General features: G+C 43.8%; 1 protein-coding gene across 3 annotated transcripts in view; it reads right to left on the bottom strand.

The window, feature by feature from the left end:
• LOC148034880 (pentatricopeptide repeat-containing protein At2g13600-like) overlaps positions 1-25,374 on the bottom strand; it is a 40,966-nt gene that overhangs the window by 15,435 nt on the left and 157 nt on the right. Inside the window, exon 2 of one of the 3 annotated variants that reach the window (XR_015691124.1) lies at positions 23,277-25,300. Coding sequence is in view for 2 of the 3 variants with exons in the window: in XM_087679815.1 (XP_087535941.1) it covers positions 23,576-25,300 (1,725 nt within the window). In the remaining variant the exon portion in view is untranslated. Of the gene's footprint in view, positions 1-22,870; positions 25,301-25,374 lie in introns of those variants that run through there. The other 2 variants (XM_087679815.1, XM_087679816.1) reach the window with 2 other exon arrangements.

Below are 25,374 nucleotides of genomic sequence, written 5' to 3' on the forward strand. Positions count from 1 at the left end.
CGTCTCCTCGCTGAATTCTCCACTACGGGGGCTCCCAAGTCCTCTGACGATCACATTGTTCCTAAATAAACTCCCCAAGAAATACTTCAATTTTGTGGAAGGAATAGTTTCAAAGCCTACCATGCCTACATTCTATGAATTTGAGTGTCAGTTGTTGCGTTACGCATGGTTGTTCGATCAATTTCATATGAATTCCTCTTCAGAGGGGGCTCTTCTTGCTCATTCTCAGAAAGGGCAACAAGAAAAAGGGCAAACCAAACCAAACCTCCACTCAAAATCAAAATCAAACTCAAAAGCTAAATCAATCTGGGGATTCTCAAGGAAACTCCCCGTCACAACTCAAACCTCAGTGGCAGAATGTACCTAAAAAGAATAGGTATTGTCAACATTGTCAAAAGGCTGGCCATTTTGACGACGAGTGTCGATCAAAGGTACGAGGCACAACACCGAAACCTAAGTCTCAGACCCCCGCCCCTCAGTCGAGCAACCCCTAGCACGGGAGGCAGGGTGATGGCAAGGGGCAGTTTAAAGGTCAGACTCACACTGCCACCACACAGTCATCTCAGTCGACAACGTTCTCAACTCCAGAGGGCTTGTTTGACTAGTCTGCAGAGGCCCGTATCGTCTCCATAGAGACATCAGATGCGAGTCTCGTCCACATCTATGAGTTGCCTCCCGACGAGGTTATTGCAGAGGCCCACTCGTCACAGTCGAGTACTTTCTCAAGCATTAGTCAGATGCTTTCACATATTTTTCTGCTTGGGTGCTGCTGGTTCATAACCAGACTGGTCGTCGTGTCGGGTGCATAAGGAGTGATAGCGGTGGTGAGTTTATCTCCCACGAGTTTTTCAAGTTTCTACAGAAGCATGGCATTTCTCGCCAGCTCACCTCTACCAACTCCCCCTCTCAAAATGGAGTCGTAGAGCGTAGGAACCGCACAGTCATGGAAATGGCACACTCTATACTGTTCGCAGCAGAGCTTCCTGAGAGCCTTTAGGTCAAGGTTGTTAACACTTCGATGTATATTCTCAACTGGTGCCCGACTGCGGCTCTTCCTCAGAAGATCCCGTATGAGGCATTTTTTAGCTCTCGGCCTGTTAGAAAGAAAAATGTTTAAGTAGTTGATCATCGCCTTGCGAAGGCCTGGTAGGTTCCTGGGGATGAGTCAGACTCGGGGCCGATGCCTTGTCTTCCTAGGGGTGGCGTCTCACTGGAAAAGAAGAAAGTAAGGAAGGTAGGAGCGAAAATAAAAGTTCTCCTGCCCAATCAGAATTAGTGTACCCCTGCAAACATAAACCGGAACCATATGTCAAGCCATAAGAAAAAGTACACTCCAAATAACGCAACACACGAAGATATGCAATCCAATGTGACATCCTAGGTGCTGTGAAATACTGACTGAGTATGCTAATTAAGTAAGCTAAATCTGGCCTAGTGTGAATTAACCAAAGAAGTTTTCCTACAACAGAACGATAGGTGTGTGCATCGAAGGGCTGTCCTAGGGTATCCTTCGACAAGTGGACAGTAGGATCAAGAGGCGTGGCTATTGGCCGTGTTTGATCCGAAGTGGTAAGCTTACCTATCTGGTCATCTGGGATTGGCTTACTAGTTTTGTGAATAACTTGGGTTTAAAACTCTCTTTATCTTTTCCTATCTGTCACTTAATCGGCCGCTGCCCCTATATTACTTATGTATTTTCAAAACACTTTTCAAAAAAAAAACAAAAAAAAAACAAACAAGTCCATTGTTGATTCCATCCGCCTTTGTAGGCCTCGGTAGGCCCTTGGGCAGCCGATGAGCACCCTTGGTCCGATGCCCTGACCTCTCTGGAGTGATCACTTGGGCTCCCTTGGTAAGATATCCATTGCCTCTGCAGTCTTGGTAGGCTACTCGGCAGCCGACGTGCACCTTTTGTCCGATGCCTTGGCTGCTTTGGGGTGGGATGCCTTGGGGTAAATCAAAATTTAGGCTGGCCTACTTTTCTCACCCTATTTTGGGCCTGAGAGGGGGTGTTGTGCTAAGAAATGCACTTAGCCACTTAAACAGCCCCAAAACTTGCTTATTTTAGGCTTATTTTAGCCAAAACCCTAAAACGGGGAGCGGATCGAGAAAGTTAAGTGGGAGAGGATCTAGAACCCTAATTTTCTAAGGCAGCCAGCCCTGCACTCTTTTACAATCTCTTTTTTGCAGGTTTCAGGTGTTACCAGCTTGCTGCCCACACCCTGGTCACCGAGGACATCTCAGCCCTTGCTGTCCATCACTGTTCCCTACAGTCTAGCGCCTGTTTTCAGCCCTCCACATGCTGATTGCTGCTGTTTCTGCCTAGCGATTGACTACTGTTCATCTGCACTGCTGTCGTGTAGCCTGCCACGCCAGCAAACTGCTGCGTTTGCAGACTCCAGCTGCCGCCCTGATAGTTTTCTCTCTCCTGTCTGCAGTCCCTGCAGTCTTTCTCTCTCCTGCAGACTGTCCTGCCTGTGTTTTTAGTATTTCTCTCTCCTACAAGCTGTCCTACCTCCGTTTTCAGTCTTTCTCTCTCCTGCAGGCTCCGTTTTTAGTATTTCTCTCTCCTCACTGCTATCTCATCAAATCCAGCTTCTCACTGTTGCGTTTGCTAGTGTTCGACATCCGGAGGCTACCTTGCTGCAATTCGGGATCCGTTCGGAGTACGACACTCTCTCCAGCTCATTACCCCTGCCCTAATCCTAGAGATACAGGAGTTCAAGGTTCAGTATTCATTCACTGCATAGTGCGTTTGCTGCATGAGCATCGTATTATTAGTAGTCATATCATTTTATTTATTTACTGTGTTCATTGTCCTGAGTTACTCTAACCCTAACCCTAACTGTGTTCTTTTTATCAATCTGTGCTTTGTCGTACGGTTTCTGTTTATGTTTCTGTGTTAGGGTATTTTTCTTTACACCCTCACACCCCTTCAAGAGGACATTGCGGTTTGTGGCTCGTGGTGGCCGCCTTCACCCTTCCTCTTCTGCTTCAAGTGCCCTATTCCATCATCAAGTTTTGCATTTGGAGCATCTTCCACCTGGCAACATCACCATCATCTGCATTGTGTTAGCATCCTTTTCTATCAAGCTCCACCTTCACTTGCATTTTTCAGTGTGGAGATCTTCTCCTTGCCTAGCATCATCATCTCCAGCTTGGCATCAGCATCCTAGCCTCTGGCGATAGTCTACATCATCGAGCATCAATGATTTCATCACTCCTCTATCACAGGGACTATTGGGACTTGCGTTTTTGCAGCCTGGCTCCTCCTCCATCACTTGGCGTCGGTGTAGGGAGCATAGGTTAAAATTGACAATCTTTCGTTGTATGACATTCATGCCACAATAGAAGCACTGAATGGACTGTCCGTCAAGAGAAACCATAGCACCAGCGTGTCAACCTATAAAAGGGAAGGTGGGAGGCAAAAGAACATAACTCCCGATGATGCAGCCGAACTGAGGGGGTAATTACAAGATGTTGCCACTCCCGCAACATGTCTTTGCCTTCTCGAATGCAGAGAATCTTTAAGTCTCTCTGAGAACCCCTTGATCTTATACTATGTCAAGAAAGAACCATAAGCCATGGTCGTAGAAGCCATTGGACATAAAAATAGGCAAGGAAAACCTTCGTAGCACATTGCGGCGGTCTCCAAGAGGTCATGGCACCTGATGGTCCTCCTTTTGTTCATAAGGACTATTGTACATCAGATGCATCTTATTGCATGGGGAGCGTAATACTTTGATAGCCAATGCAAGACAATCTCTGTGGCCCAAAAGGGGGATATGGCACAAAGAGTGCCCAATGGTAGATGCACACGCTTCGGTGGTGTGGAGAGCAAAGATTGAAATCGACAATCTTCTATGGTATGACCATCCTTGCTGCAATAGGAGCACCCAGTGGACTATCTATCAAGAGAAGCCATAGCACCTAAGTGTCAGCTTGTAAAAGGGACAGTAGGAGGGAGAAGAAGATAACTCCCAATGATGCAACAGAAATGGGGGGGTGATCAAAAGATGTTGCTGTTCCCGCAACTTGTCTTTGCCTTCCCTAATGTAGAGAATCTTTGTGACACTCTAAGAATCCTCTAGATCTTATACCACGTCAAGAAATGAGATACACTCTGGTACCATGTCAAGAAATGACTACTGTGAAAGCAAACTAGAGAGACGGTAGGGTTGTTGCGGGGAAACACAGTATCTATGGCAAACACTAAGAGAGAAGAGAAACTCACAAAACACAAAAGATGATGACGATAAAGCATTGAATCATGCTAAGTGAACAAAGCTAATACAATGGAGCTAAATCTCTAAAGATAACTGCATTGTCCTGTCTAAATCAAACAGCAGCATTTGTAGGGAATCAGCATAATAAAGGAAGTGAAACGCAGACCTCCAGTAGTAGGATGTCAAAGATGTATGCTCAAGGTGAAGGACAGCTGCCAAGGGAGCAGAGGAACGCAATCCTCAGATACCATCCGAGTCGAGGAAGATCACCAACTACGAATGCGTACTCCAAAACATGAGGATCAATAGGATGGTCTGCTAGATGAGGCAATCCAGCCCTTGATGAACCAAGAGCTGCAAAAACACAAGTATCTGAGGTAGCAGGTGCCTGCCAAAGCCATCGCCAATGCCAAGGATGTGTCAAACTATGAAACATAGCTTGGGAGGCTGACACCAAGTGGAGAGTATTATCACTAGGTAGAGAGACAATATGGCAATAAAAATGCAAGTGCCTACTGATGCCAAATAGAGATGATGGTCACCACATGGAGGAAGAGAATCTACAATGAGAAGCGCAGGTACAATCTAATGCCGAATGGTGGAGATGGTTGCCAAGTGGAGGAAGAGAATCTACAGCCCAAAACGCAAGTACAATCTGATGCCAGATGGTGGAGATGGTTGTTAGGTAGAGGAAGAGAATCTACAGCCCAAAACGGAGATGCATTCTGATGCCAAATAGTATAGATAGTCACCAGGTGGAGATTGAGAATCTGCAACCCAAATTGCAGGCTAGAAGGTGTGGAAGACAAAGCGCCTTGTCTAGGGAGAGATGAAGACCACAAAGTGCAATGTCCTCCGAGTGGGGTATGAGCAACAGTGGAGAGGAAGAGAGTGACAGAATGTTGAAAGGAATGAATGTGGGACGGATATAATGAAGTCTGTGTTATATATATAGGCATAGACTGTCTAGAGTGTTGCTTACTAAAGTCTCTGAAAATCAAAACTAGGAATGGAGGGAAAATCTGTTGAATGACTTGGTTTCTCTATAGGGGGAAGGGTTTTGGTTTGTGGGAAGGCAAATGGGTGGCCCTCTGGCAAGGACCTGTCTCACAGTTCATATTGTCGCCTTGCCCTCTAGCATCGTTGAACCCTTGTCTGGAAACCCTCATCGTCCACCTACATAGCCACTTGTTGAGTCGCCCTCACATCAAAGCTAGTACACTTCACATCTTGGCATCCAAAGCCATGACATTGCAAGCACTCACCAGGCTACCTTGTCACAATGACCTATTGTCTAAAGGTGTGCCTGTGCGAGCCTCAATCTCTAGAAACTTCAATATTTTCTTGGTATCTTCCACTGCCACTTATACTTTCAATACCCTTGTGGCCATCATGGCATTAGCAAAAGAAAGGAGGTTAACCGTGTCAAAGAGGCACCCAAAATCCTCTACTAACTGTCGGTACTTGACTACTACAAGTCTAAGAAAAAGCAAGGTGACCAAATACCGAGGGATTCTGTTGTGAAGCTCAAAGATATCAACAATGAAGTTATTGTACCATGGGACCATGTAGATTACTCCCTTCGTGGAAGGTATGAGGGAAGCTACCAACAAGCTCCAAAGGTACCTTCGCCATAGTGAGATATAATATGAAAATACCTTGACCCATCAATATCGCCTCTGCAATCTACGCAATACCAATATGCACAGTTAAAAGGAGCCAATCATAGAGTTGTGCCCTGCCTGCCAATGCTTAGTGCTTGGGCTATGCATAAACTTGCTCATATATAATACTAAAAACTGAATGTCAAGCCTTATAATGCATACATAAAGTAAGCATCCAACAATCTATTGATAGAGAAAGATATCAAAACTATCTCTAGCATCATTAAGGCTCAACTTCAAACCTGTCTCCATAGGAGTAGCAATAGGCTTGCAATCTTTAAGACCAAATCTCTGCAATAATATCTCAACATGCTTTGTTTGACACAAAGCAATACCTCTATCACACTACTTAAACCAAATGCCCAAATAATGATACAATATGCCCAAATCCGACATGTTAAGAGTTGAATTCTAACTCAACCTTAAATTTTGCAATATGTGTCTCATTAAGACTAGTAAGCAACATGTCATCAACATAAACCACGATGATCAAATACCATAGCCACCAAGGACCGGGGACCGGGGACCGGGACAGGGATGAGGAGGGGCGGGACAAGGGGATGAGGGAACTAGGAGACGGGGGATGAGGGATGAGAGACTAGCACAAAGACCTAATAGTTATATATTTTCTAGATATAATTGAGACACTTTATCATGAAACTAAACAAATATGATACCTTAACTAAGAACCTTCTTAAAATCATACATATCACATAAAACACAAAATAAAAAATTCCAAGGATTTGAAAGCTGAAACTTAACAATTATTAAATAAACAATGAATACTCAAATAATCACAATCAAATTGAAGTGTGAAAGTGCCAATGCCAAATGGTGACTTTAGCATGAGAAGTTGAAACTCTGAACAAATACAAGAAACAATAATGACTAGAAGTGACACTCAGCTATGAGTACTCGCTGCTCAAAGTAGTCACTAAAGACTATAAGGAAGTGGAAACAACACAAACTAAGTAATGCCAAGACTCAAATGATTAGGAACTAAGAACTACAAATCTATATCCTAATCATCAATTAGAAGAAGAATGCTCCATCTCATGTATAACATAATCATCCTCATGGGGATCTCCTTGTTAGGCATGCTCAACTTGCTGCACCTGCTTGTCTTCCTGTTCTTTCTCCCATACCACAAATGGGTCTATAGGTGCAATCACACTCTTTCCCAACACATGCAAATTGACACTCACAAATACCAAGTCATTTTTCTTTTGCACACCTAAACTATTCCGCTTCTTTGAAGCAATATGTGAATAAGAGCTCCATAGCTACTCCAAACAAGAGGAGCTCACAACAAAACTCAAAGTACGGATAGCCAATGCCTGCAAACTTAGGCCCCTCGGCTCCATAGTCCTCCCACCATAAGGCAAGCCCAACTCTACGCATGTCATCCTGTGCATCCTTGCTACTATATATGCCACAACGAGATCTATACCTTACAAGACTGTCTCTAATTTTACATCTGTCATTAGAGTTGGGGACCATCTTCCTTAAGACTGTCATCCAACCAACTACAATACCATTATCCCTATTTTGATGACTCTCTTGAAACTCACGATCCAACACAAATGCAGCTACATGTAGAGGAGAATAGTAGTTGTTCCACCGTGTGACACATATGTACGTAACTCCTCGTACATTTGTGTCATCTCACAATCCTCATCATAATTATCAAAAGGAAAGAAAGTATGCAACTTCTCAATCATTCTGTCCATAGCCTCATAGACTTTTTCAATACATGGTTGCATGTTGTCCACAAGTCTCAGCAAATGCATCACTGGCTACACCATGGCATCAATCTGACATGCATTACCTCAAAATGAGGCATCTTCTACACATTCAACACATTTTATTCCTGCAACAGTGGAGGACAATGCATTTGCACGATACTCATCACTAATGAAGATCTGTCTCAAGGCTAATGCGCATGTGCTTAAGTGACCAAGCATCAAAAAATTATAAGCAAAACTTGTTTCTGAGTACTTCAAGAGAACGTTTGGATCTCTTGTGAAACTCAACACGCATAAACTTGTGGTTCAATACAAATATCACCATAGCATTTGCTTCTCAATCATAGGCTCAAACCAATCCAGTCCTAACAAATTTTCAGTCATTCTAACAAACTACTTAAAGCAACAAAACACGACTTTGCTTTTAAACCATATATCCATAGATGCCTAGAGTAGTTATTAATGCAAGTCACAAAGTACAAGTAGTTGCCAAAAGATGTTTGCATTGGACCATAAACATCACTATATCCAAGCTACAATTTGCAAACAACTCTCAATGAACCATCTTTTGGAAATGAAGCACGTTGCATTTTACCCAACATGCAACCTTCACAAATGTGTTTTCCAAGTGCCTCAAGAGTAGATACTGAATGAAAACACCATATTATATTTCCACAAACGTAACAAATTAGTAAAATTCAAATCACCAAAATACATATGCCAAAGTTTTGCATCTGAAATAGTTTACGAATCTCCAAAAACACATGGCATGCCTTCCACACATTTTCCATGGTTATTAAGCTTATACAATTGAGCATGCTGAAAATGGCTGGACAGATTTATTACAGCGAGCTAGTGCTACACCATATGCTCCTGAACAGTAGGGTTTTGATGATGGTTTGCCTCTCAAAGTGGAACATGCAATACAGGAAGAAAGGGCTGATGTGAATGCAGCCAAAACAGTCCCAAGTTGGTTATTACAGACTCCCAAGGAAAGTAAAATGGATGCTCCCTTACCTCAACACACTAAAAGGCTGCTAGACATGCAGCACATCATGCAGCCCCAGGCTCATTTGGCTAATGTTTCAGAGGTAGATGCTTCTTGTGATGAATATGCACTTGTGAGCTTAAGAAGCCCAGTAAGATACATTGGATGTAGGTCATGCAAGAAGAATTGGATTCTACTGCTAGAAATCATACATGGAATCTTGTTGAGTTGTCCCATGGCAAGAAAGCCATTGGCACCAAATGGGTCTACAAACTGAAGAGAGAGGTACAAAACATGTTTGATAGCCAAGGGATATGCACAAAAAAAGGCCATTGATTATGCGGAGACATTTGCTCCAATATCCCATATGAGTATGGTTCAATGTGTTATTGCAACGGCAACAAATTATGGTTGGAATGTACATCAATTGGACATCAAGACAACATTCTTAAATGGTGACCTACATGAGGATATATTTGTGTCACAACCTCCAAGGTTTCTGGTAAAAGGCAAAGAGCACATGGTTTGTAAGATGCGTAAGGTTCTTTGTGGCTTAGAACAAGCTCCCCGTGCATGGTATGCTAAGATTGATGTTTATTTGGCCAACATTGGGTTCACAAATAATCGAACTACACCTACTCTCTACACTAAGAATGGAGGGGGGAACCTACTGATTGTCATTCTATATGTAGATGCTACGTTGCTCACTAGACCAAAAGAGCATAAAATTTCAGATTTCAAAGCTGAACTAAAACATACTTTTGCTATGTCAGATATGGGCTATTTACACTACTATTTGGGGATTCGATTCACTCAAAATCAAAATGGCATCCTCATATCTCAATCGCAATATATGGATAAGCTTTTACATAGATTCAATATGCAAGATTGCAAGCCTATGTGCACTCCTATGGAGCCAACACTCAACATGTCCATACATGATAGTAAACAAATGTTTGATGTTGCAATTTATAGGCTGTTGGCTGTCTTATTTAACTTTGCAACACACCTCTTGACATACAGTATGCATATCTTAGGCGAGTAGATTTATACACAGCCCATGGACAGTACACTGGCAAGTTGTCAAGCAAATCTTCAATTATTTGCAAGGTACTTAGTCATATGCTTTATTATCTCCTAGGGGGGAAACTTTGCACTTACAGACTTACATCATCTCAAATTAGGCTGGTGATTCAGACATTAGACAGTCTATTAGTAGACATTGTTTCTTTCTAGGCCATTTATGCATTTCATGGCTTAGTAAGAAAAAACCTACAGTGACTACCTTGTCTTTTGAGACTACGTACAAGGCAACCTTCACTATAACAATGGAATGTGTATGGCTGTGTAGATTATTGGCTGATATATAGATTTCTTTGGAGGGTTCTACACCCATTCTTTCTCACAGTCAAAGTGCTATTGCAATGGCACAAAATCCTATGTTTTATGCTCGCATGAAACATATTGAGGTACATTACCATTATATCAAAGAGAGATGCTATGTAGGAGAGATCAATTTAATGTATGCCCCTACATAGGAGAATGTTGCAAACATTTTCACCAAAACACTTCCTCATGAGAAGTTGGAGGCTTTCTGAAAGCCCTTGAACTTGCTACCCTTTAGTGATTGATCTTCCTATACTTCTACCGCATTAGCACTGCACGTGGGTGTTAGAATTTACCAATTCTATGGGAAGTGCCCAATGTTTTAGTTACTTGATTTGCACTATGAGCACAACCATGTTAATAAGCAGTGTCACCACTTCTAGAGTTAGTTAACTTGAGTTAAGTTAGGGGTATTACTTTTCATTCAGCAAGTACAATCTATCGCTTTCATCTCACACTATCTACTCTCAGTCTCATGTTTCTCTCTCCTCCCTAGCTAGTTAGATCCAACACAAGCAAACCAACAACGAAGCACAAATCAATCCAAGTATTTAGGAGCCATATCAACAATCCAATCAATTGTCTCTAGCGGGTAGCATTTGCCGCCGATGAATCTGTATGGGCCATAGCCTTCCAATTCAAATCCATGGGAGTAGAAATAGACCGATGCCCCGCCATCTCAAACATGGTCAAAGGCTCTTGCAGATACCACTACTGAGAGATGAAAGTCCCCCTCCGTGTCTACCAAATCTCATGACCTAGAAATAACTAGAGAAGTCCCATGTCCATCATCTCGAACATCTCATGCAATGCCTCCTTTGTTAGCTTGACCTTCTCAACATGGTAGCCTATCAGAATGAGATCATCCATGTAAAGCACAAACAAAGCGCGCCCTATTAACTAGGGATCAACAGTGGAATGCCGATACCCTAGCTTCCCTTGGAGGAACAAGTCTATTTTCTCGCTCCAAGCATTTGGAGCATGTTTAAGGCTGTAGAAAACCTTCTTCAACCTATAAACTTTGCAATTTGATAAGAAAAATCAAGAGGCTGCCGAACACTGATCTTCTCCTTCAAGTTACCATTAAGGAATGCACACTTTACATCTAGCTAACAAACTCGACATCTCCTATGGCTAGCTGAGGTAAGAACGGCTTTAATGGTGGCCATTCGCGCTGCAGATACAAAGGTATCATGGAAATTCACTCCTCGATGCTACGTGAATCCTTAGCAACCAGTTGTGCCTTGTGATTATCCAAAGTGCCATCACTGTGGTATTTAATCTTAAAGACCCACTTGACTCTAATCGCCTTCTTATAAATAGGCCATAGTACAAGATCCCAAGTGCCATTCTGCTCTACAATCTCCAACTCCTACTTCATAGCCTTTTGCCATTGCTCTGACTACAAAGCCTCCTTCACACAGGTGAGCCTTTGTTGAGAAACCACATCATTCAAATTAGTTCCCTTCTTCATTCCCATTTTTGGTTTCCATTTCCAACCCCAAAAGGGCTTTCTAGGCATCTCCTAAGAGAGTCAAAGCACCACTCAAGAGACTTCAGTGGGCCAGACTCGAGACTGTTTGTGCCTATATATACGGCATCACCCATTCATTCACCACACCACAATACACTTCTTTCACTCATTCATGAGATGCTCGTCTCTTTTCTCTCCTTCCATCATCTACTTTCCCTCCTACTACCTTGCACTAGTCTCCTTCATCCACAAAGTTGTGTTTATGGTAGCAAGCTCCTCCTTCCCAGCTGGCATCATCAACTTAGCAACAGCACTCCACCTCCTTACATCAATATCCACATCCTATCATCAACTCCTCTACCCCCAAGCAGCATCACTTTCTTGTGTTTGACTGTCTAGGCAGTGGCTTCTCCACTTGGCATCACATCCTCAATTGGCATCATCATCTCCAGAGGCTGGTGGAGCTTGCAGTTGCCAGCTTCTGCCCCTTCTATCATCAAGTGACAGTGCACCTACTCCAGCGTCATCCAACTTCTTGTGTTTGGATGTCAAGGCGATCATCTTTATCCACCGACATCATCATCAAGCCCTACATCTTGCATTTGGCATCTTGGTGGCTTCTTTAGCATTTGGAGACCACCTCCAATTGGCATCAGCATTAGTGGCCATTGAACCTTGTGTTTGGAAACCTGACGTCATCTACATCAGCTACCATCCCTCTCTAGTAGTTGGCGTTAATCCCAAATCTACGTTTGTAGACTCATAGGCTTCTCCGACACTCTCCCTGCTCTAGGCATCTTTCGAGCTACAGTTCCATTGTATCAGATTCACTTCACTTAATATGATTCATTGCTTCATTATTTGTGTTTCTTAAGTTTCTCTTCTCAATGTTTGCCGTACACACTCTATGTCCCCCCCTTGCAAAACCTACTATCTCTCTGGTTTGCTTCCACAATTTCTTGATATGGTATCAGAGCTAGAGATAGCTTGCGAGATCAACATCAACTTCTGAATTATCCTTCTACTTCTACTACATCCATAGTTGCACTCGTAAGTAGTACGAACTGGTTTGTACTATACGATTCGTACCGTACCGTACCGTACGAATTCGTACCAAAAAACAAGCACTTTTTTCTTTTTCTTTTTTCTTTTTTTTTGTGTGGTTGTTGTTGTTGGTGGTGGTTTGGGCTGTTGACTGTTGTTGTTTTGGTGGTGGTGGTGATTTTGTAGCCTTGATCGATCAACCAAGAAAGGGGGTGGAAGCTTGATTAGACTCCTCGTTTATGTTTTGTTATGATTTATCCTAGAGCCAAAAGCCATACATAAGGTATTCAAGCAGTTCCAAACGTTTCTAATTGATGTCCCATCATTTTTCACAATATGTTAGTGTCATCAATAAATAAATTCAGCACCATTTGAGAATCATCAAGTAGCTTAATCCTATTGATTTTACCTTTGTTCATAGCTCATTTTGTACCACCCAACCCAAAACATTAATACACATTGCTAATAAAACTAGGCCAGAGGATAGCTTGGCCTAATGTACCTTCTGAGAGTACAGGAATTAGTGAATATGCCATCGGTAGCTACTTTAGCCTTAGCAATGCCAAAGAAAACCATAACAAAATTCATAAATCTTTTACCAAAACATTTGATGGTTTGTTTGGTAACTGTTGGTCTCACACGTCATTTTGGCCTCTTATAGGCGTTAATAAAGCATCTCATGTCATTTCATCTCTCTCATTCCGAATGGTCCAGTTATGCCAACAGCCCCAATATCGAAGAAAATGATATACGAGCTTCATATGTGGCTGTGCAGGAGTGGGGTATTTGGGCTGCCCGAAAACCCAATCAAAGGGGCGCAGGGTGAAACCAACCACTCCTTGCCAAACAGCCGACAAAAATAACCAGACTTTCTTTGCGATGGGGCAAGAAATAAATCGGTGGCGGGCGGATTCCACAGCAATGGTGCAAAAGAAACAGTTGCCATTGGAGATTCGTCGCTTGGAAAGAGCCGAAGCAAGCGGAAGACCACCAATCATCACTCTCCAAAGAAAGACTTTACATTTGAAGGGTGTCTTGTTCAACCAGCCCTCCATCACAGTTGCCCTCCACCATGACTGGGATTTACGTAATCCCCATAAAGCATTCGCTTTGGTAACTAGCCATTGATGATCTTTAATCAGAATATGATACACTTGGTTAGCAGAAGCTTTGCTTAAAGTCAGTCGGCCTTGTAGGTCCCAATCCTGCCAGGGATGATCCGAAGCAAGGGCAGGAAAGGGTTGTCTACTCTGGAGCACCCTCAAAAGCTGTTCCCATAAAGGCCTATATCCACGAGGGATCCTGAAAAGCCTCCTAGCTGTACGAAAAGATATAAGCACATTGCGACTGGCAAGGGTGGCATCCGCAACTGAAGACAAGCCCAAACGGGCCATCCGGTTGAATTGTGGTCTAAGCTCATGTTTACCTTCCCATGCAAGTAAACGTGAGACTGCCAGCAACTCCAATTGAAAAGAGTTAGTAGCTAAGCGATCCTCCGCTGGATGCCACTGAGCCTTCTGGAGGACCTGTTTCCAGGAACATACCAAATGAGTAAGCAGCGACGAAGAAGAACTGGAGAACCGCGAATCAGCATTAAGAACATGCCACCAAGAACTCCGGATTTGGGTATTGCCATGCAGAAGCCCATGGCCCTCAAGGAAATAACGGGCTATATCGACCCATGGATGATGATCCGAGCACATGGCGCGGAAAAGAGACCAACGGAGTGCCTGCATGTGAGTTTGGGCATCTAAAATAGCTCCGCCACCCATGCGTTTGGGGGTGCACGCATGCGACCAAGAGATCCAGGAAATACCTGCATGCAATGAGTCCTTCTTCCATAGCATGAAACGAATAGACTGAGTAAGAGCATTCAGAGTCGTAGTAGTCCAGGGCAACAATGGCAAGAAATATGTGAGCATTGGCAACATAATTGTCTGGGCCACTTTGAGGCGAACATGGAAAGGCCAGGCTTGAGATTTCCAATACATAAACTTAGCCACCATTTTCTGAGAAATCCACTGCAGAAGCTGCTTTGGGGGAACATCAACACCCAAAGGGTACCCAAGGTGCCTGATAATGGAGCCACGAGGTACAACCAGACCCTGCCAGTCCAAGGACTGCAAATCCGACTCCGTGCAGCTGAGAATAGCTGATTTGAGCGCATTGATACGAAGGCCGGACGCCTGACCAAAGAGGCCCCAAACATCCAATGCTCTTCGAAGGTTATCCTTGTCCGCACGCAAAATCGTAAAAGTATCATCCGCCAGGGATTGGCTAATGAAGTGTTGTCCTGTAGGAAGCGACCGTCCGGCCAACTGAGAAGAGGCTGCCATATGAGATAACATCGAAAGAACTGGATGTGTCGCAAGGGCAAAGAATAGAGGGCTCAAAGGGCACCCTTGTCTGATAGAGCGGGCAAGGACAAATGGCTCAGTAACACCTCCGTTCAGCATGACTCGCGAAGACGCTGCAGCACTAATGGTGTATATTAGACGAGACATCCGAGGACCAAAGCCCATAGCAGACATAAGTTCAGCAAACGAAAGATCAGTCCAGATAATCAAAAGCCTTTTCCAGGTCCAGTTGAATCAGTACTACCTCCTGATTAGAATGCCTTGCATAATCAATTGCCAGTTGCACATTCAATACATTGTGCAGAATATTTCGGCCCTTAATGAAACCATACTGTAGAGGGTGCACAATGGCCGGGAGATGCTTATGGAGCCGATTCGCCATTACTTTGGAAAAGATTTTGTACATTGAACCCATCAAAGAAATTGGGCGCCACTGTGTCAACTTAGATGGCGAAGGGACTTTTGGAAGCAGTTTAATAAGGCCTTCTTTCCATGAGGAAGACATGATCCCCGTTTCCCACACCTGCTGAAACAAAGCCTGCAAAGGTGTCGCCAGTTGGGTAGCAAAAGCTTCAAAGAACTCATTGGTGAGACCATCCCAACCCGGACTTTTATCCTTGGGCAAGTGTAACAAGACGTCCATAACCTCTGCCTCACAAATATCGGACTCCATAGTAGCTTGCATGTCCTGCGGAAGCTGATTGCGGACCAGGTCATAAAAAACCGAACGGGCCTGAGTAATTTGGGCCGAAGGTGGAGAAGTGGAACCGAGAAGGTCACGGAAATAATTCCTGCACATATGCACAATAGTCTGCGGATCCAGGATAAGGTGGCCTTCTGCATCCTCGAGTCTGGTCATATTCTCTCGAGCAGGAGAGGCATGGAGAGCTCGAAAGAACTTATGGGTCTGACATGCACTATCTTGCAAAGTCTCCGTCAGATGTTGCAGTTTGGCCTGCTGATATGATTTCAACTAGAATTCTTTAATAAGATCAGCCACCCGCATGGCCAGTGCGAGCAGAAATGCATCATCCGGAGTGTCCACCAGCAGAGAACGAACCAAAGCCAGCAGGTCCTCTGCTGCCTTGCGACGCTGCCGACAAAGAGAGGCATGATAGATCCCATACTGCCGAGCGACCCGCTGCACATTAGAGAGCAATCTTTCAAATGATGCAGTGCCCTGAGAAGAGAAGTCCAAGAAGAATCTGTCAATCAATTGCTGCATATAGCCCTGAAAGATTGCATGCTTCAAGTAAGACGAGTTGAAACGCAAAGGGAGTCGCTCCAGAAATTGCTTGAAAGGTGCAATGGGTTCTCTCTCTCTCTCTCTCTCTCTCTCTCTCTCTCTCTCTCTCTCTCTCTCTCTCTCTCTCTCTCTCTCTCTCTCTCTCTCTCTCTCTCTCTCTCTCTCAAGCATACATGCCTCTTATTTGTATAATCATTCATATATGATGTATCCACTCCTATGTATGTACTTGTAAGTTGTAGCGCATGTTGCGCATGTGGCGTATGCCATAGAGGTTTTGGCGTGTTACCCTCAAGTATTCATCTTATATACTCCAAAAGCATTGCTATTTAGACTTTAAACATCTGTTCTATCATCTATAGTTCAAAATAATGAAGTTAATTTTTTTTTCGAACTAATATCGTACTGTACCTTATAAAATCTTAAGATACCATTTAGTACCGTATTTTATCGTACCGTACTGTACCGTACTTTTCGTACCTGACAACTATGGCTACATCATTGGGAGATATCCTTATTCTCCCTCCCACCCTCCTTTTTCCAAGTTGTCACTGTGGTGCAATGGCTTCTCCTAATGGCCAATCCACCGGGTGCCCTTACTACGGCAAGAACAATCATACCACTGAAAGGATATCGCCTTCGACCTTCACTGCCTACCCCACCAAAGCACATGCATCTTCCACCACGCACTCCTTGTGGCACCTCACCTTTCTGGGTCACAGAGATCATTTTGCATTAGCTCTCAGATTTCTATACTCAAGGCAATAAGCTGCATCTGACACGTACTAAGTCCTCATAAGCATACGGAGACTCTAAACCCTTACAAGGCGATAAGTACTCTTGGAGACTACCGCACTGCATTACAAAGGTTTTCCAAGATTGTATGGTAAAGTGTACATTTCAATTTTATGAATTTGTTAATTGCTGTAAAAGTGCTTAATCAGGTTGTTTACCACTCTATCCGATAAGGAAGACTAGTTTCAAGGTTTCATCTCCAGATACCATCAATTCCCTCAATTTGGTGGGCCCAAGGTACTTGATTGAAGGTCGGAAGCTTTGCTCTAGTGCTGAAATTGTATTCAGCTAAGCATTACACCAAGAATGTCTTCAAATAGTGAGATAGAATCAAGCAAGGATGATGCCTCTCAATCTGAAAGATGACTAGCAAAAGCAATAGGAATTTGATGACCATTTTAAAGATCAGCTGATGACAGCAGCTAAAATATTTATATGATTGGCAAATTATCCTTAGTTCATGCACTGTTTGAATCCCTTAAAGGAGGGTAGTAAAGGCAAGAAGAGAAAATCGTCTTCAAGAGCTTTAAGACAGCAAGATGCACCGAAGGAAGAGCCAATACTGCAATATGATATTCTAAATGAGGGTAGTGAGCATAAGCAAATGATGCTAGTGGAGCAATTGATGCATATGCAAGATCAACTTGGAAGTACCAATCCAATGCTTTTTGGATAGCAAGGCATGCACACTATGATGGGATAACCAAGGTATTTTGGTAGTGGCACTAGTTTCCATGCTATGGTGGGCTTGGGACTGCATACAAGGATGTATGGCACAACTCCTTATGGTATGCAGCAACCAATGTGTAGTGTGCAAGGCCTAGTGTATTCGAGTATGGTTGATAATATGCATAACCCCATGTATAGCAATATTGGCATGATGTTGGGGCACAAAGTGGCAAGTTTGGCAATACATATATACAGCCCACTGTGTTTGGGACTCATGGTATTAATGCAAATGCTACATATAGCGTTGATCATGAGAAAAAATGCTGCTAGTGATGCATGCAATGTATGGGAAAATGTATCTTGGTATGGCTGGTAGTATGCAAATTCCCATGCACAATCACATTGCAATGGTCCAAAGCATGCAAACAAGAATATTTCTTAATGCACTCATGCTCTTAGCTTCTCAGGTACACATGAGGGGCTAGTCAACTGGATGCAATGTTGCATACTAGTAAAGTTGGAATTGCAACAATGTGAAAGCATAAAGCATCTCAATGCTTAAGGGGAAGAAAGGCCTACAACCTAGTGGAGGTTTCGAGGCAAGTAAAGTTAGAGATAAAGTTTCCATATGCTTCTTGGTGAAGCTTCAACATTGTTTCACCAATAGATGCAAAGTGGATGGAAGAGGATAACTTGGCAAACCATCCTCTGTTGTTGCAACTTTACCTAGAAATCTTTCCGTTACAGTCAACTTCAATTCAGGCTCATTCAAGTTCAACAAAGCAGGGGTCTGGAGCATTGCCTGATGCTCAAGGGGAAGGTAGCACTTCCACTCCGCAAGTTGTGGGATCTCGAATGTATTCTGCATGCATCCAAGGTACTGCAAAGTAAGCCTCCAAAGGTGTCATACCAACCACGGCAGGTGACCCATTAAGGATATGGACAACAATGCCACTACCTAAGCCCATAGACACTATGGTATCTTTGATGCTCCTTCGTAGCCCATGCCATCTTGATCACACTCCGATTCTTCTGCTCGAATAGACCATTCTAAGATGTGTTCATGTTGGCAAACTTATGTGAATGCCACAATCTGCACAAAACTTAGCAAGCTCATTGGAGACAAACTCTCCTCCTTTATCGGCTCACAAGGTCTTTAGCTTCCAACTAGACCACTTCTCCTGAAAGATCAACCAATCCTTGAAATTTGAGAATGCTTTAGACTTCAACTCCAAGAAATATGCCCATGTCATTCCACTGAAATCATTAACAATGAGCATAAAAAGGGACTCCCTCTTCATTAGGCCACATAAGTCCATCGAAACAAGCTCCAAGGGCTCCTTTGCCATTCATGAAGCTGTGCTAGGAATTGCATATCTATGCTGCTTGCCACGAATGCAAGACATGCAAAGCAGGTGGCTCACCCCGATCTTTAGCAATCCATGAACAAGCTAACCATGAGCCACCTTCCTAAAATATTCATGGTTGAGGTGGCCAGATTGAACATGCCATAGCTCAATCTATGTCTGTGACGAAAGAAGAGAAGTGAGAAAAAGGCCGGTGAAGTGCTCATATTGTAGATTCCATTCTCCTCATGACATGCACAAAGAACCTATCTCAAATCTCCATCAAGAACTCAGGAAGATTCCTTATTGAGTTCAACCATAGTTGCACTCATGGGCTGTACAGTACTGTCCGTACTGTACATATCCGTACAGTTTCATACGAAAGAACGGGCCTTTCTTGGCCACCGTGTGTGCCATGTCTCCTTGCATTCTACACGTTCAGCCTGTGCATTCCACTTGCACGTGCCTTCCTACGTGACACTTTTGGGGGGTGGGACCCTTGGATACTTCAGCCCACCCCCTTTTCCAGCTATGCACTCCTCCCCCAGCCCCCCTTGGATTCCATCCAACTAGCAGCCCTGTTTGATTGTTGACCCCTCTTTGACCATTTCACCCTTCTCTCATCTACAAAAAGGTGCTCCTCTCCTCTATGCTTCCACACCAATTTAGCAAGCATTTGCCATTCTCATCTACCTCTCTTGGATCTTGAATTGATTTGTGATTCGTGAAGCTCTAGCCTCTGACTCTCTCCTCTTTCCCGCACCCTATCAAGGCTCGAGGCTCAAGCCTCTCCCATGCCCTCTCTTCTTGCTCTTCCAACTTTACCCAATCCTCTCCCTCTCTTTCAAGTTTCAAGAGTCAAGACTCAAGCATCTCACTCTCCCTTGGGCCTCTACATCCGTCATTGGCACCATACTCATGAGAGCCATGAGGCCTTCACTTTGCACGCAATCCATGTGGAGAGGGACACAAAGAAATCCAACTCCCACCATGGGACATGCAAGTATTGTGGGAAGCACTATACAAGTAATGCAATCTAGTTTCTCCAACATCTTTCCAAGACGGGGGGCAAGTTGCTGCATGCAAGGAAATCCCTCAAAACATCACAAATGAGATTCTTGCTAAGATGAGAGGGGGATCCACAAGAGGAGAAAGTGGCATATCGGCACCAACTCCTATGCCTACTAATGAAGAAGCATCAAATGTGGGCGTATCTTTAACCGATGTGGGAGAGGCCTCTACCATTGGTGGTGGGGGCTCCACATCCGTATCCAACTTTGGCAAAAGACAAAGAGTGGAGGCTTATGTGGCACTGAAGAGACAATTCTCTCTCTCTCAAGCTCCCAATCATGTGCGTGGATTAGTTGCCTTTCTTAGAGAAAGGCAATAACTTGCGGACATTGAAATTGCACACATGATGATTGAGTGCAATCTTGCATTCAATGTCCTAAAGCAAGAGCAATGGAAGAAGACCGTAAAAGCCATTGCTAATGTGGGTCCATGTGAAGGATAGACCAATGTCACATACAATGATACGAGGATGAAAAAGATTGATGAAGAGAATGAAAGGATTGATAGAGCCCTTAATCCTAGTCAAGCCGCATGGATAAAATATGGTTGCTCCATTCTCATTGACGGATGGAATGATCATAAGAAACGGGACATCATCAACATACTCGTCTCATGTCCACTCAACACTTACTTTTTACAAGCCGTAGATACTGGCAAGAGGAGGAGGAAAACGATAGGGGCATTCATCTACCACCACATTCGGCAAGCTATCATTCGGATATACATTGCCTTTTAAATTTGTTTCACTTTCTTCCATTATAATTTATGTATAACTATCTATCTCACTATTCTCTCTAATATCTATCTCAATTCTCTATTTCTCCCAACCCCCATCTCTGTTCATTTTTAAATCTTGAAAGTTGAAACTTGAAAGGCTCAACTCTCTCTTTCTCTCTCTAACCTCCAAGTATTGTTACTTGTAATTTGTGGTCGTAGGTGGGTCTCTCGAATATGGTACAAGTTGTTACCGACAATGCATCGAATTGTTGGTGCATGGGCCATTTGCTTGAGACCGAGTTTCCCACAATTGCGTAGACTCCATGTGCAAGTCATTGTTTGGACTTACTACTCACGGAGGACATTGGGAAGCTCAAGTGGATAAAGAGGGTAGTCTACAAAGCTACATCAGTTGTCACCTTCTTTACGGTAAAGGTAAAGGTGCTCGCGATGTATCGTGAGTATAGCACACTCGAGTTGAAGAAGCCTTCTTCAACTCAGTTTGCTTACATGTGGTTGTTGCTCAAGCGCCTTTATGAGATGCAGTCTACCTTGCACCAACTGATAGTGGTGTCCACTCTATGGAATGAGTGGGATGAGTATGAGAGAAAGGAGACCAAAGCCATGAAGCTCTTATGTCTTAATGAGCAATTTTGGCAAAAAGTCCATGCCATTGTCGTTGTCATGACTCCCTTTTTTTGAGTGTTACATATGAGTGATTGCGAGGGGTCCACCACCATGGACCTTCTCATTCACTTCTTTAGAGCGGCATTGGTGAAGGCACGTGATTGCATGTTGATCACAGAGACACAACATGCACATGTTCTAGAGATAGCAAAGAAGAGATGGACATGGATGCATAAGCCCATCTATTCTATTGCTGCACTAGCTTACGCATGATGAGGGCTATGATAAGCATGGGTAGTCCAAAGCAGATAAACACTTAACCATAAAATTTAAAATTGTTATTTTAAACTTTAAAGTTTATACTTTACAAATTACAAGAAGTAGACAAGGAGGAGGAGATATTTTTGTGAAGCTCTATAGAGAGCTTATAGCAGCAGATACTCACGACACTTGCAATCGGCATACTCGTAAGAGAGGAGTTCAAGTAGGTGGTAGTAAGGGCATGGTCATTTGACACACTCCGACATCGAGGAGGGGCGGTTTGAGCGGCTTGCAGACATACGTAAGACAAGGCTCTAGTAAGTCACATCCCATGCCTCATAATGACACTCCCCCCTTGCCTACATAGCCGGCACCTAGGAAGCCATCATTTGATGATAATGGTAACCTCATCAGTGAGGATGAGTATGAGAGTGTCTCATCATCCGATACCGAGAAGTCATCTTCAGATTCTCTTGATGAGCACTCAGATGGTTCTAATAATGATGATAGTAATACCTCATCATAGATCCATAGGTCTCTCTTTTTTGTATCTACAATCATTGTATCCATATGCCACTATGATAAAAAAGATAAAAAAATTTAAAAATTTTACCTCTGAAAGTAGTCGGCCAAATAAGCGCAGGGTCAGAAGGGTGTCGGGCTACGTGTCAGAGACCTAGAGGGAGCTTGCTTAGGCGCTAGTGGCGCTGGAGGCAACTAGCAGCATGGCACACGACAAGAGGCTATAGGGGCATCACAACTGGCAGAGCATAGGGACAGGGCCAAGGGGCAGCCGTGGCTACAAGGGCGACACATTGCAGGTACAGGTAGGCTGTCAGGCGAGCTCCCAGGCTGACGCAGGGACGCTGCGGGCAGCGCTGCTACTGGCGCTGGCTATTGCTGGCGGAGCAAACAATCTGGGCTGACGTAGTGGGCGGTGGCCGGCGGGTGCAAGATAACCTGGCTGACGGACTCCCTTACTGACTGGCGTTGGCTGGGAGACTGCAAAACAAGCACCACAGGGCGGCACTCTACAGGTGCTGGGAGCAGAGCTGAACCTGGGCAGAAACTGAGCTGTGCTGAGCAGAGCCAATGCTCTGATATCAAATGTGAGATGGAGAGAGGATCGAAGCTCAACTTAGAGTGCAATAGACACTGTGAGAGCGAAGCACGACACCCAAAGCAATAGATTGAAAGAGTGTAATCTGAAAGTACAAAGTACAACCCTTAAACCTTAGGGTTGTAAGGGGTATTCACACCCGAACACGATAACTGCCTGTAAGTGTGTGACATAAACACATACGAAATAAGACAATAAGTCTGGGGGGAAAACCTCTTATACCGAGAGTAAAAAGTGCCCCAATGTCTTACTGATCACCGACACTCCCATGTGAGCATAGGCATAAGTGAGAAAACCCAACAATACCATACCTTGTACAATTGATCCTATTCCAACCATATCTCTTGAGCAATGGTCAGATGCTCTATGTAGACTATCACAACTAGTGTGCATGAAAGAGCATTGAAAGCTCTACAAATCAAACATCTTAGTTTATGTCCTCTAGGCATCCTTCCATCAAAGTAATATTGGTTAATCATTACATATATTCTCAAAAGTATCTATCCTTGGTATTCTCAGCATCTGAAGACAATAAAGTACCTCGTCTCTACTTTGTCATCATCTCCACACCTTCCTGGCTGCCATTTTCGAGCTTGTGCCTTTTCTGGGATAAGACAACAAGTTTGCGCTTCTCCATATGTTAAATATGTCAAGTGGCACATGGCAATCAGTAAAGGTTCACACATTCTTCACAACATGTACATAATTGCAAATGCTTTGTGAACCCATTGCAAAATTGAGAGAATCCTTCTTGTGACGTTCATGCAAAGACATTCGATGTACTTGCTTTGTGCATGCTTTGCATCCCCAAGACCAAACAAATTTATATTTCATTTGCATCATCCTGGCTTCTTCCATGTTTCATTTTTCACTCTCCAAGCTTCAATCTTGTCTGCCTCCTCTTGCATACCAGCAGCTGCATAAATGTTTTGCATACAGATATATGCCGACTCATCAGTTTTATCTAGTCTGATTGCATGTTCAAAGGCAAACCTCCCAAGCTTTACATTTCCCCACTTTAGACAAGCCCCTAACAAAGAATCCCAGGCCGGAAGATAATCAGGATATGGCATCCTCTTCAACATGTCTATTGCCTTGTCAAATTGTCCTACACGACCGAATAGGTCAACCATACAAGTATAGTGCTCTAAGTCTGGCATAATACCATAATTTGTGCTCATACTTTCATAATACTTCTGAGCCTGATCCACAAGACCTGAGTGACTGCAAGCAGTAAGCACACAATTAATGGTAACTGCGTTGGGGCAAAGGCCATCCCGTTGCATTTGTTTGAAGCAGTTGAGTGTTTCCTCACTATGCCTGTGTTGGGCATATCCAGTCATTAATGCATTCCAAGTTGCTACATTCCGATCTGGTAGCTCATCAAACACTCGTTGTGCTTCTGGAAGTTCACCACATTTGGCATACATGTCCACCAAAGCAGTGGCAAGCATGATGTCTGTTCCAAGCATTCCCTGTCTGACAATCTGATCATGAATTTCTTTGCCTTTGCCAACTGCTCCTGAGACAGCACAAGCTTTCAAGATGCTAATAAAGGTGACCAAATCTGGGCAAAGGCCCTCCTGTTGCATTCGTTCAAAGCAGTTGAGAGCTCCCTCACCATGCCTGTGTTGGGCATATCCAGCTATTAGTACATTCCAAGATACTACATCATGAATGGGAAGCTCGTCAAGCACTTCTTGTGCTTTTGGAAGTGCACCACATTTTGCATACATATCCACTAAAGCAGTGTCAAGCAAAAGATTCGTACCCATCAATCCCCGTCTAACAATCTCATCATGAATTTGTTTGCCTTTGGTAACAGCTCCAACAATAGCACAAGCTCTCAAGCTGCAACTAAAGGTGACTACATTTGGAAAACATCCTTCACATTGCATTCGTTCAAAGCATTTGAGTGCTTCCTCACCATGCCCATGTTGAGTATATCCAGCAATTAATGCAGACCAAGTCACCACATTCCGAACTGGAAGCTCATCGAGCACTTGTTGTGCTTCTGGAAGCTCACCACATTTTGCATACATATCTATCAAAGCAGTGGCAAGCATGAGACTTGATCCCAGCAACCCTTGGCTGGCAATCTGCTCATGAATTTGTCTACCTTTGGTAGCTGCTCCAGCAAGGGCACATGCTTTCAAGATGCAAACAAATGTGACTGCATCTGGTAAAAAGCCCTCGCACTGCATCTGTTTGAAGCAGTCGAGTGCATCTGCTGCACATTCATGCTGGACATACCCAGCAATGAGGGCAGACCAGGTCACAACATCACGAACAGGAAGTTCATCAAGCACTTGCTGTGCTTTGTGGAGTGCACCACACTTTGCATACATACTGAGTAAGGCATTCGCTACATAGAGGCTCCTTTCCAGCAGGCCACTTCCCTTAATGCGGGAATGTAGGCTAGTGCCTTTGCGGAGGTCCTTGTGCTTGACACAGGCCTTAAGCAAGGCCACAACCTTGACGATCGCCTTGTCGATCCTGACTCCATTGTTTACTTCTGCTGAGGTCACCACTCCTGCTTGACGGAGCTCCTTTCTAACCCTAGGCTGTGGTTATGGAAGAACGACAGGCATGCATCAAGACGGGATCGTGACTGTAGTGAAAAGAAATGATGTCCTTA

This window comes from Lygodium microphyllum, chromosome 6 (genome assembly GCF_053477565.2).
Source record: "Lygodium microphyllum isolate KBCC chromosome 6, Lygodium_microphyllum_v1.1.10, whole genome shotgun sequence".
Classification (NCBI taxonomy): domain Eukaryota; kingdom Viridiplantae; phylum Streptophyta; class Polypodiopsida; order Schizaeales; family Lygodiaceae; genus Lygodium; species Lygodium microphyllum.